This window comes from Mobula birostris, chromosome 5, assembly GCF_030028105.1.
Source record: "Mobula birostris isolate sMobBir1 chromosome 5, sMobBir1.hap1, whole genome shotgun sequence".
NCBI lineage: Eukaryota > Metazoa > Chordata > Chondrichthyes > Myliobatiformes > Myliobatidae > Mobula > Mobula birostris.
In genome coordinates, this window is record NC_092374.1 from 73,986,357 (window position 1) to 74,000,709 (window position 14,353).

The 14,353-nt window shown below is 40.8% G+C and overlaps 1 protein-coding gene across 1 annotated transcript in view; it reads left to right on the forward strand.

Annotated features, from left to right (window-relative positions):
* The first annotated feature begins 5,677 nt into the window (after positions 1-5,677).
* Positions 5,678-14,353, forward strand: part of chrna8 (cholinergic receptor, nicotinic, alpha 8) — an 85,328-nt gene continuing 76,652 nt past the window's right edge. The window contains exons 1-2 of the mRNA XM_072257189.1: positions 5,678-5,732; positions 10,593-10,787. Of these exons, the coding sequence (XP_072113290.1) occupies positions 5,678-5,732; positions 10,593-10,787 (250 nt within the window). The remainder of the gene's footprint in view (positions 5,733-10,592; positions 10,788-14,353) is intronic.

Genomic DNA, 14,353 nt, shown 5'->3' on the forward strand with positions numbered 1-14,353 from the left:
TTTGATACTGCACACTCATAATCACTTGAAAAAGTGCTTGTCCCAGAAATTGCCCTTGGAGAAAATTACTGCCCACCCTCTCAATCAGTACCGGTGCCCCCCAGGGATGTGTGCTCTCCCCACTGCTCTTCTCCCTTTACACTAATGACGGCACCTCACAGGATCCATCTGTTAAACTCCTGAAGTTTGCAGATGACACAACTGGCATTGGCCTTATCTGAGACAGTGATGAGTCTGCATACAGACGGGTGGTGGAACAGCTGGCTCTCTGGTGTGGTCAGAACAATCTGAAGCTAAATACGCTCAAGACTGTGGAGATGACAGTGGACTTCAGGAGGAGCCCCCCAGTACTCCCCCCACTCACTATACTCAACAGTATTGTGTCTGCTGTGGAGACCTTCAGGTTTCTGGGTGTCACAATATCCTAGGACCTGAAGTGGACACCCAACTTGGACTCTCTTATCAAAAAGGTTCAGCAGAGGTTGTATTTCCTACGTCAACTCAGGAATTACAACCTGCCACAGGAGCTGCTGATTCAATTCTATTCGGAATAATCCAGTCTGTTCTCTGTTCGTCCATCACTGTCTGGTTTGGATCAGCTACCAAACAAGACAAGAATAGACTCCAAAGAACTGTCAGGGCTGCGGAAAGGATTATTGGTGTGAAGCTGCCCTCGATCCAGGACTTATATGCATCTAGAGTCAGGAAACGAGCAAGCAGCATTTTGTAGACCCATCACACCCTGGACATCACCTGTTCCAACTCCTTCCTTCTGATAGGCGCTTTAGATCCCTGTATGCCAGGACAAATAGGTACAAGAACAGTTTCTTTCCGTATGCCATCAGTCTTAAATTTTTAGTCTATTATAAACCAAGTCCACCTGTACATACACAGGTATATCTCATTGTATATAGTTCACGATTATTTGCACTATTGTTTTGTTTGCTTTTTGGTTCTGTACAGCGAGAGCTCAGGGAAACCGGCATCAAATTCCCTGTATGTGTCCACATACTTGGCAATAATAAAGGATTCTGATTCTGATTCTGATTCAGACAAGGGAAAATCTGCAGATGCTGGAAATATGCACAAACAGGAGAAGTCCTGCCGAAAGGTTTTGGCCCGAAACGTTGACTGTACTTTTTTTCCATAGATGCTGACTGGCGTGCTGAGTTCCTCCAGCATTTTGTGTGTGTTTCCCACTCTCTTACTGTTTAGAAAACAACCATTTATCAAACTCATAAACATAAGAAATGCTGCACATGCTGGAAATCCAAAACAACAAACAAAATGCTGGAGGGACTCTGCAGATCTGGCCGCATTTATGGAGGGGTATAAACATTTGATGTTTTAGGCTGAAACTCTTCATTAGGACTGCAAAGGAAGAGGGAAGAAGGCAGATGAGGGAAGAGGCAGAAGGGGATAGGTGAAGGTAGGTAGGTGGGTGGGGGAGGGGGAGATAAATTGAGAAATTAGGATGTGATAGGTGATAGGAGACAAGAGTTGACCATGGGAGAAAGGGAAGGAGAAGGGGCATCAGCAGGAGGTGATAGGCAAGTAAAGAGAGAAGAAGGGGTAGGAAAGGAGCTGGAATAGAAAAAGAGAAAAGGGGGAGGAGGAGAAATTGCCAGAGATTAGACAAATCAATTCACGTGCTATCAGATTGGAGGCTACCCAGATAGAATATTAGGCATTGCTACTCCAACCTGAGAGTGCTCCCATCATGGAGGAGGCCATAAACGGACATGTCTGAATGGGAATGGGAAGTAGAATTAAAATGAGTGGCCACCTGGAAATCGCACCTGTTGGGGTGAATGGAAAAAAGCTACTCAGCAAAGTGGTCCCTAATCTATGTCACGTCTCACCAGTGAAGAGGAGCCACACATAGGACACCGGATACAGTAAATGACCCGGCAGACTTGCAGATGAAATGTTGTCTTACTGGGAAGGAGTGTTTGAAACCCAGAATGGCAAGTGGCATCTCCCTCCCCTACCCCTACCTTCTTATTCTGGTTTCTTCCCCTCTCATTTCCAACCTGATAAAGGGTCTCGGCCTGAAATATTGACTGTTTATTCCTCTCCGTAGATGCTGCCTGACCGGCTGAATTCCTCCAGCATTTTGTATATTTTTCACAACTCTCTGCTTTCTGTCCATTTAACAATTTTATTTATTTACAGTGCTGGATTTTAGTTTTCATGCCCTAGCCTCTTATAAACCAGTGTTGTAATCTCTGCAATCATCCGCTCATATGGCACCTCCCATTATTTAGAAAGAAATGACAAGTCATGTAAGTTCTTAGAGTCATAAAGACATACAGCATAGAAAAAGGCCCTTCAGCTCATCTAGTCCATGCCAAAACCTTTTAATCTGCCTACTCCAAATGACCTGCACCAGGTCCATAGCCCTCCATATCCCTACTATCCATGTACCTATCCAAACTTCTCTAAAACATTGAAATTGAGCGGACATGCACCTCTTGTGCTGGCAGCTCATTCCATACCCTCAGGACCTTCTGAGTGAAGAAGTTTCCCTTCATGTTTCCCGTAAGCTTTTCACCTTTCTCTTTTAAGCTATGAACTCTGGTTGTACCCACCCAACCTCAGTGGAAAAAAGCTTGCTTGCGTTTATTCTATCTATACCCCTCATAATTTTGTATACATCCATCAAATCTCCTCTCATATTTCTACATTCTAAAGAATACAGTCATAACCTATTTCATCTCTCCTTATAACTCAGATCCTCCAGACTCAGCAACATCTTTGTAAATTTTCTCTATACTCTTTCAAACTTATTTACATCTTTTCTGTAGGTAGGTGAACAAAACTGCACACAATACTCCAAATAAAGCCTCATCGATATCTCATACAAGTAAACATAACATCCTATCTCTTGTACTCAATACATTGATTCATGAAGACCAATGTGCCAAAAGCTTTTTTTATGACCCTCTCTACCTGTGACAACACTTTCAGTAAATTATGTACCCGTATTGCCAGATTGCTTTGTGATACCACACTTCTCAGTGCTCTACCGTACACTCTGTAAGACATACCCTGGTTGGTCGCACAGAAGTGCAAAACCTCGTACTTGTCTGCATTAAATTTCTTCTGAAATTTTTCAGCCCATTTTTCCAGCTGATGCAGATCCCTCTGCAAGCCATAATAGCCTTCCTCACTACACCCTCAAAGCTGCAAATTTGCTGATCCAGTTAACCACACCATCATCCTAATCTGAACAATTTGACTGGAGCATCAGTGTTTACAAATATTCCCCTAGTGACACTGGTCCATTTGTCCTTATGCCTCAGTGCCAGATTAATTCCTTCATTGTGCAAAATACTGAAAATAAAATTTAACTATTTAACTCCAACTTCTTGTTTTTTGTTTCAGTTACAGACATTACATTCAAAGATGAAGAAAGATAGCTTTATTTGTCACATATACATCAAAACATCAAAGCGTACAGTGAAATGCGTTGTTTGCATCATTGTTTGCGATTTGCAGGGGTCAGTCCACAAGTGTCACTACGCCTCTAGCACCAACACAGCATGGCTATAACTCTCTAACCCAAACCATACATTTTTGAAGTGTGGGAGGAAACTGGAGCACCCAGAGGAAACCCACATGGTCACGGGGAGAATGTAAATCTCCTTACAAACAACGGCAGGAATCAAACCTCAAACAGTGATTGCTGGCAATTAAGCTGACCATTACAATGGTTATCCCTTTCTCACAATTCTTAAAAATCACTCCCCTCCCTCATTTGCCATTTGACACTATCTTAGGCTATTTAATATTACTACTTCTTGTAGGTCAGATGTCATTTCTCACCTGTTCTGTTTCTCTATAGGATGACAGCTTCCTTTTAGCTTTTCTCTAACCAAACAGTCATTGTTCTTCATGTCAGATGCTTCCTTTCTCCACTACTACAATAAGTAATTTTCCTTTAATTTTCCAGCACCCATTAATTTTCCTTTCCCCCAATCTTCCCTGCACACATTCCTATTCTTGCCACTTTTCAGCTACATTTCAGTTACAGACACAAAAGATTGTAGATACTGTAATCTGCAACAATAAACCAGAAACTGGGGAACTCTTCTGGCCAGAGAGCATCTGTGAAGGTGAAATAGACAATTAATGTTTTGAGTCAGTTCCCTCAACCAGGACTGAAAGAGAGAGGCAAGACAGTCGAAGGGTTGAAGGGTCTCGACCTAAAACTTAACTATCCATTTCCCTCCACAGATGCTGCCTGATCCATTAGGTTTCTCCAGCATTGTTTTTGTTGCCTTTGTCATAGACACTAAGTCTCAGTGATTCTCCAATCTTGGGTTCTAACCCTGTTTTGGTCTTTTCTTATTCTTTTTTCACTTTGGTCCTATTTAATGCTTCACTACTTCCTACTCTAGAAGTTTCGAGCAGCTGCACTTTTTTGAAATTAAAATTGGAATTGGTTTATTATTATTGTCATATGTACTGAGGTTTTGTGTCTTGCACACTGTTCATGCAGATCAAATCATCACACAGTACAATGAGGTAGTACATGGAGAAGCTATAACAGAATGCAGAATAAAGTGCAAGAGCTATAGAAAAAAAAATTCAGTACAGGAGGACAATAAAGGACAAGATCATAACAAAGTAGATAGTGAGATCAAGAGTCCATCTTATTGTACCAGGGAATCAGAATCAAAATCACGTTTAATATCATTGACGTGTGCTGTGAAATGTGAAATTTGTTAACTTAGTGGCAGTAACACAATGCAATACATGATAATATAGAAATAAATAAACAAATCAATTACAGTAAGAATATATATGTATATTAGTAGTTTAATTAAACGTAGTGCAAAAGCAGAGATCATATAGAAATAAGTGAAGTAGTGTTCACGGGTTCAGTATCCATTTCGGAATCAGGTGGCAGAGGGGAAGAAGCTGTTCCTGTATCGCTGTGATTGTGCCTTCAGTCTTGTGTACCTCCTTCCTGACGGTAACAATGAGAAGAGGGTATGTCCTGGGTGATGGGGGTCCTTACTTATGGACACCGCCTTTCCGAGGCACTGCTCCCTGAAGATGTCTTGGATACTACAGAGGCTAGTTCTGTATCAGAATCATTGAACAGCAGGGTAGAAGCTGTTCTTGAGTCTGATTATATGTACTTTCAGGCTTTTGGATCTTTTGAATGATGGTAGAGGGGAGAAGAGAGACTGGCGTGTGTGGATGGCCTTCCCTTTGCCAATTTAGTTTAAATGCACCCCAGCCACACTGTTGTATCTCTTTCCCAAGGTTATTTTGACAGGCCCCTCTCATTCTAGAACAGATCCCATTCTCCCAGAAATATCCCTTATTTTGTGCTATGCCTCTAACTGCAAACTAACCTGCATTTTCTATCATTGCTACTGAGTGACACAGGGAGTAAATCAGAGATAACTACCTACACATTTTCCAAGCTCTTGAAAGTCCTGAAGTTTGGGCCTTCCCTTTCCAAACGAAAGGACTGTTAAAGACTTGAAATTATACGGAGCTATGATTAAAAATTAAATCATCTACTTTATTATCTTTGTTCTGAATAGGTATTCTGAAGAGCACCTGCTACATCGATGTTCGCTGGTTCCCCTTTGATGTCCAGAGATGCGATTTGAAATTTGGTTCCTGGACACATGATGGTTGGCTATTGGACCTGCAGATGATGGAAGCTGATATTTCTACTTATATACCTAATGGAGAATGGGACCTCGTTGGTAAGCTTAATTTCTTGAAAGTAGCTTCATTTTGCACAACAGCATAAACTGAGAAGGAAGGAGAGTAAAGACTGCATTAGAATTAGGGCAGGGTATGTACACAGGCATCACTTTGTTCTTTCCCTCTGTTATGGCCTAATGGTGATAGAGCATTAGAAAATTCTACTCCAGACAGTGAGCACATTAGCTAGACCAGTGGTTCCCAAAGCAGGCAATATTTAGCTCCTGGGGATGATCAGAGTTTCTACAGAGGAGATAAAGATAAAGGGGGTGGTGAGGAGGGGGACAACTGAGGAATGACAGGATTAATTTCAGAAATGAATTACTTATTATAGGCATTTGCCCCTCAGTGACTTAAGATTTATTACAATGATCACATAATCTCTTCAGCTCTTGCTAACCCACCGTTCTCTTAGACTTTGCTCAAAGCACATTCTTGTTGAAAAGCAATGTGACACTTCTCTATTTGGCATATTATGTGAAGCTGTATTGAGGAAATTGTATTATTTCCGGGCCCAGCCTGCACATTATTGCCACTCACTAGTGTGGTACAGTGTAAGTAATAAGATTCTCATGCTCAAAATCACACAGTGACTCAATGCCTATGAAGTAGGCAATGGCATTCAGTGGGGTAAAGTTCAGAATCTTCTCTTTCAAATAATCCTGGCAGCACTTCTCTAACTGATGGCCCAACCAAGGAGTAGGTGCCCCACTTTAGGTACCTTCGGCAGAGAAGCCAGTTTTGCCTGAGCGATGATAACATCAGAACTTTCCCCTTTATTGATGGCAGTGCTTGGGGTTGGACTTAAACAATAAGTGACTGACTGTGGTCTTTAATCATAACAAAAATAATCAAAGCAGACCAAAGGAAAATGAAATATCGACAATATAGTGTGCAGAATCTGAAATATGGATTTATACCAGCCCTGATCAACCAACAACAGCTAATGTGTCTGTTGTAAAAAAGAATTTTTTCAAATGAGGCAATAAGACCATCCAGGCTCCTTGAAAATTTGAAGAGTATGCTCTGATAATGCAAACTAGAACTTGACTTATTTTAAGTCACTTTGTGAAAACTTTACAGAAACAGAAAACACTTCAGGACATGTTTCCCAGCACTTCTCAACAAAACAGTAATGGTTTGCCTGCTTCATACAACATTTCATTGCTCATTTCTAAATCTGATTCTGCCAGCAGTAAGGGAGGTTCTGAGTATGCTTTTGTATATCACCAGATCAAGTGATTAAAGTGATTCCGCTCAGCGATAACTTTGTTCAAAGATGAATTGATGAAATGCCTGAGAATGTGGAAGACTTATTTTGCAAAATACTTAGGACAGCAGTATTTGTTATGAGTTGGATGAGTCAACTTTGCTAACCAATAAATCTTTACTTCTTGTTTTTTTTTTCTTCATAAGAAATGAAACCATGATCCCTGAGTTGATATTTACAAGAGGACTAGAAACATGTGAATGGAAAGTGAATATTTTGAGTTGTTGACCAATTTTTCAAAGAGAAGGACATTCCACTCAGCAACATTCTTGTTTGTGCTCAAATGGGGCGCCATCAATGACAGGATGCTGCATGAGGTTATTACTTCCTTAATAAAAAGGTGTACCTAAGATACTTACCATTCACTGTGTAATTCACATTTTGTTGTCACAAAAAAATCCCAAGTGGTCAGTTGCACCAATCATTACATATTGTTATCACAATGGTAAATAATATCAAGTTGCATGCTCTGAATTCTCTTTTATTTTGAGAGATTTGATTTGAGAATGATGACAGTTTGAATGCTTGCTGTTGTACACAGATGTCAGATGGCTTTCAAAGGGAAACGGCCTGAATCACTTTTATGTGCTTTTTGAAACTGTGATAAAACTCTTTGAAACTCAAATGCTTCTTTCAATAATCAACTCAAGAATATTCAGCATGACACAAGGAATTCTGCAGATGCTGTAAATTCAAGCAACACACATCAAAGTTGCTGGTGAACGCAGCAGGCCAGGCAGCATCTCTAGGAAGAGGTACAGTCAACGTTTTGGGCCAAGACCCTTCGTCAGGACCCTTCGTCCTGACGAAGGGTCTTGGCCCAAAACGTTGACTGTACCTCTTCCCAGAGATGCTGCCTGGCCTGCTGCGTTCACCAGCAACTTTGATGAATATTCAGCATGACATTGCTTATTTGCTAGAATTACTTATTCACAAATTCACAGAATAAAATCAATCTCCAATTGCAAGGAAATGATGTGAATTTTATCAAAATCAAATCAGTTATCTCCACAGTTCTGTCCAAGCTAACCCTATTTATGTGCAACAGTGACCTTAGCGACCTTTTCCAATTTCCGAGCCCCTCTGAGTTGAAAGAGGAAGAGAGGATACCAAATAATGATCTTCAAGTATACTGCGCCCATCTGGGTGAGCTGCATAAAAACATGTCAGAGAGATTTCAGGATCTTCATTCGATCCAAATTCCAGATTGGGTAATAAATCCATTCCTGAACACTTGTAATGAGGAGTTAACAGGAAGGATGGAAGAAAAACTGATTTCGCTACAACATTACTTTGAGCTGAAGCTGCGGTTCAAAGTCATATAAAGACTTTTGGCTGGAAAAAAGAAATCTCTGAATGCTATCCTGCACAGTGGGAAAAGGTCAAGGTGTTCTTTATTGCCTTTACAACATCATATTAAGTGGAGCGCAGTTTCAGTGCAGTCGCCCAACTTCTTTCAAAGAAACAAAACAGAACATGCAAATTACTGAACCTGGGGATCTGAGGCCCCTTCTCAGTGACATTCAGCCTGATGTTGAGAAGCTAATATCACTGCACCAAGCCCGTCCATCTCACTGAAAGGTGAAAAAACAAAGTAGTGAATAGTTGGACTGCTAATGTACGTTCTAAAATTGTCAATGAAAATTGTTTTTACTGTAATTAAACAAACAAATAATTTTATTTATAGCTTCAAATAAATTTGAATATTTTTGTAATAATTTGTCACAGCTTTGAATTTGCAGTTCCTATTTTCTTTCACTGTGCATCATAAATCACAATTTCTTATAGTTCTTATGTAATGGACAGAAAGGGAGAGAGGACTCTGGGAATGTGGTCTGGGAGCAAAAGGAATGGTGACCCAAAATGTTTTGGGAATCACTGATCAAATGCTACACTGTTGTGGGCTATGCTATTTTGATCATTCTTTAAATCAAGGCTCTACCTGCCTTCTCAAGTAACAACCGGTGAATTTTCCCTCCAGGCTAAGAATGTTAAAAACATCTGAGGTGTCCTTCTCTCAGTTTCTCTGTCTCTGCCACACTTGTTTTCAGAATGAGACTTTCTAGTCTAGAGCACCTGAGATGTCCTTCTCTCAATTTCTCTGTCTCCACCACACCTGTTCTCAGAATGAGATTTTACAGAGTAGAACATCTGAGATGTTTTCTAATTTCAAAGAATGGAGTTTCCCCTCTATTACAATCGATGCTGCTCTCACCTGCGTTGCCTCCATTTCCCACACATCTGCCCTCACACTATCTTGGTGCCCCCAGATCAGGGATAGACTTTCCTTTATTCTTATCTACCACCCCATGAGCCTCTGTATCCCGCTCATTATTCTCCATAAATACCTTATTTCTAATGCACATCTTTCTCTTTCCCCAACTCTCAACACCCCCACTGCCTTCCATACTGATCACTCTTTGTGTGACTCTCTTCTCCACTCATACCTCCCCACTGATCTCCCTCCTGGCCCTTAACCCTAAAAGCGGGACAAGTGTAAAACCCACCCCTATACAGTACCTTCTCCTTCACCAACATTCAGGGCCCCAAACAGCCCCTCCAGGTGAGGCGGCACTTCACCTGCAAGTCTGTTGAGATCATCTGGTGTCGACTCCTCTACATCAGTGATACCTAAAGCAGATTGGGGGAAAGACTTCATCAAGCACCTTCACACTGTCCACCTCAAAAGGCAACAGTTCACATTCAATCTAGGTAGCCTCCAAACATCTATTTCTCCAATTGCCAGTAATTCCTTCCCCTCCCCCTGCTTTTTTTCTTTTCCTATTCTGGCTACCCTCTCACCTCTTCTCTTCTCCTCACTTGACAATCACCTCCCTCAAATTCCCCTGCTCCTTCCCTTCCTTCCACAGTCCACTCTCCTCTCCAATTAGATTCCTATCTCTTCAACCCTTTACGTCTTCCTTCTATCCCCTCCCAGCTTCTTACTTCATCCCCATATCAGTTTAGAGTAGTGGTGAATAAAGTTATTTATGCTAGATTAGGAGCATGTTGGGTGTTGTTTTTCCGTACCAGGCTATGATACAAGCATTTAGGGTACATTCTACTGTGTACTAAGTTTTTTGGTGACATGCGGAAGCTACTGACATTCTCCATCTCCGTTCCCTTAATAAGGACTGGCTCATGGACTTCTGGCTCATTCCTCCTGTGGTCAATGATAAGCTCTTTGATTTTGCTGATATTGATTGAGAGGTTGTTGTTGTGGCACTACCCAATCAGATTTTCAATATCCTTCCTATATGCTAATTCATCATCACAAAATTTGATATAATTTGATGAAATGAGCGGACAATTCTTTCCAGAAAACGTGTCCAACATGACTGAGATAACCTAATGCTGGCATCAGAAATCCATAGACCATCGTACTTCCCTCCAGATTTGACTGATTTGAAACTAATAGACATTTTAAGAACAAGTTTATGCTATGCCATCAAATAGAAATTAAGCACCCCAATCCAATGGTAGTTAATTGAAATGTTTTCTGCCTTCTCCTGTAGGATAGTGTTCTACGTAACGTATTGAATTGTGGTTTTACTGGAAAAGCTAAATGCCTGTGATTACTGTGTTGCAGGAGTACCTGGGAAAAGGAATGAACTCCGCTACGAGTGCTGTGATGAGCCCTACCCAGACGTGACCTACACAGTCATGATGCGCAGGCGTACACTTTATTATGGACTAAACCTGCTGATTCCATGCGTCCTAATATCTGGATTGGCACTTCTGGTGTTCCTATTACCAGCAGATTCAGGAGAGAAAATTTCATTAGGTAGAATCTGAATCATTAATTACTCTTTTTTTAGTATTTTGGGGCATTTGGATGGAATGTATAATCTGTGCCATACAGAGAGAACAAGGCCTAACATAAAATCCTTTTTTTAAAAAAGACAGGCAGTTGGATGCTATTGCAAAATGCAGAAGACTCTTTAATTTTCTTCTGAAGTTTTGCACTTCATGAAGCAATTGTAATTAGTACAGGAGCATTAATGGTTCTATTTTGAATACAACAACTAAATCAGATCAGATCAACCATTAGGTAGATCAATGCAAAAAGTGGCTCTCTATATTCCATCTCTATTGTGATCCCATCTTTCTAAGTGTTCTCTCACGGCCCAGTTCCACCATGTTTATTTCTCATATTTCCCCTCTGCCCCACCATTTTTTATGTAATCAAATGGCCACTCCCCATGGCCCTGGTTCCTGTGCTCCTTTCTGACTTACCAAGACCCAGTTTCCTCTACAGCCTGTCCATTTACTGGGATTCTGGTTCCCACACATCCTTCCAAGCACCAAATCCATGGTTCGTGCACTCCATTCCAAGATACCAAGCCAAATCCTCTTTCAAACACTGTGGCCTATTCTCCACAATCCCTTCCCACTTTCCTGGGCTCTGATTCCCTTTAAGCTCATCGGTTACTGTTTGCCATACACCCTTTAATCTTACAACATTAACCATTCCAATGTGTAACATTTTAAAAGAAAGGGAATTAAAAATGTGTTCAAATATTAATTCACAACCATCTACTAGAGTGAAAGATCTGTTAGCCCAGTAATACTAAAGAACCAAACATGCCAGATGAACAGAATTTTACTGTAATGAGGTTTACAGCCTTAACTTGGGGAGTTGAAAGAATACACACTATATAAAAAAAAACAGAACCAGTACTCAACATAGTTTATTAATTTGTTGTCTTCAAGAACAAAATAATAATAATAACATAGTTTCTGTAATTTGCAATATACTTTAATGAATTGATCATATGTAGCTCATACTCCAATGACACTTCATATGGACAACAAACATAAAATATTCCAGTCTTCATACCCGATCTTTCAACCTTTGCCTGCTTATCTTCCATTTCTCAATCCTCGCAGTCCAACTTTTTAATGCACTTCCACTTTTACTCACCACATCACTCACAAACATCATCACCTTCACTGCTGAAGCTGCACATTAGGAGTGGTTTTAATGGGATAAGATGCTACAGGTGGAGGGGAGAAGAATGGAGAATGTTTTGGTACGTTTGCTTTCAGACTGTCGCTCACTTTTTGCTAATTCCACGTTCTGGTAATGGAAGTGGACTGTGACGAAGTGGAGTAGAATTCAGGAGAATACAAAGCATCCTAGTCAACAGTAGATGAATTCCAAGATTTGTGCATGGCTGAACAATTTCCTGTCTTTTGCCACTCTCCCTTTTAGAGTGGAGTGACATTTGAAGTTTTCCACTCCTCCAAAACCATTTCAGAATCTAGTGATTTTTTTGAAAGGTCATTAATAATCCCTCCTCAATCTCTTCAGCTACCTCTCTCAGTATTCTGGATTGGGGTCCATCTGGTCCACGTGACTTATCTAACGTCAGATCTTTCAGATTCTCAAGTACCTTCTCCTTACACCTATGAAGGTTCTCAGTCATGCAGGTCATTGTATATCAACCAGTAGTAAATCAAGTCAACTGGACTTACTGTGTTGTCTAGAAGATGTTTCACCACTCATCTGAGAGGCTTCTTCAGTTCTGATCCATGGTGCGTAGTTCTACGGCTTATAAACTCTGTGAGTTGTTTAAAGCAAGGAGGCCAATTGTGAGCAGCATTAACTCAGTTACATACAATGTTGTGAAATACCTTACCCCATTCTCGCCCCTTTGGTCAGCAACTACACTCCACATCCAAAATTCCAAGGATTTTGTCGAGAAAGTTCAGCATCTGAAGCTGAATACAGATGAGACCGTGGTGCCATCTGGTGTTACGTCTTTATTTACATCCATGCCCACTCCAAAGCTATCAAGATAGTAAGAAAACAACTACGTCAGGATAGTACCCTGGACAGTAGAACCACACCCAACTCAGATCAGGTATGTATTTTACTTGACCTTTATCTCAATATTACCTGTTTCAACTACAAAGATGTCTTCTTCAGGCAGAAAATTGGTTGTGCCGGTGTCTCCTATTGTAGCCAACTTGTACATGGAAGAAATAGAAAGGATAGCTTTGAACACCTTCCATGGACCATCACCCAGTCATTGGTTCAGGTATGTGGATGACACTTGGGTTAGAATCAAAATCCATGAGGTGCAAGCCTTCACAGAACACTGGATAATAACATCAAATTTACATGAGAAGACGTTGAAAACAGAATACTACATCTCTGCGCTGAGAATGCGCCCACCAACATTACAGCAAAAGACAAGGAGCACAAGTATTTGAGAGAAGCCTTGATAGCATGCAGCTACCCTGAAGGACCTTCATCAAAATAGCAACAAAAACCAGCAGGGACATCTGCCCAACAGGCAGAGGTAAAGAGCAAAACAGATGGAAAAACAGTCATCCCTTATGTAGCTGGAGTTTCAGAGAAACTCAGAAAGATTTTCAACAAACACACTGAATCCCTATGTTTTTCAAACCCACAAACACACTCAGACAGAAACTTGTCCACCCAAGGATCCTACACCCAAACATAAACAGAGCAATATTGTATATGCTATCCAATGCAATGAGAACTGCACAGATCTGTATATCAGTGTTACAAAACAACCACTTCACAAACGGATGGCCCAACATAGGAGGGCTAACACCTCAGGTCAAGGCTCGGCAGTAGATCTACACCTAAAGAACAACGGACATTCCTTTGATGATAACAATGTGCACATTTTGGACACAGAGGACAGGTAGTTTGAAAGAGCAGTTAAAGAAGCCATCTTTGTCAAACTAGAAAACCCATCTCTGAACAGAGGAGGTTGAGGTACGATACTACCTATCAGCTACTTACAATGCAGTCCTAACCGCTGTACCCTGGTGTCTCCACAGCAGTTCACACCTTCATTCATGCAAAGTTAAGACTAATGGCTCTCTTATTATCTCTACGACTCTTAATAACCCTCATGTGATTGCTATATAATTAAACAACTCACAGAGTTTATAAACCGGAAGACTACCCACCATGGATCAGAACTGAAGAAGCCTCTTGGATGCGTGGCGAAACATCTTCCAGACAACACAGTAGGTCCAATTGCCTTGATTTACTACTGGTTGATATACCTTCTCCTTAGTAATTGCAACTACATTCAGTTTTGCCTCCTAGACACTCAAGTGTCTGGTATTTTGCTGGTGTCTTTCACAAAGAAGACCGATGGAAAATACTTATTCAGTTCATCTGCCATTTCTTTGTCCCCAGTTACGATCTTTCCATTGTCATTTTCCAATGGTCTGAAATCTACTCTTGTCTCTCTTTAACTCGCTCTTTAAAAAGTTTAATTCTGATCCCTTTCTAAACTTTCTGGCTTACTCCTTATTGAGAAAGTTTCCATTACCTCTTTGGTATTCCCCTTCCCTTTTACT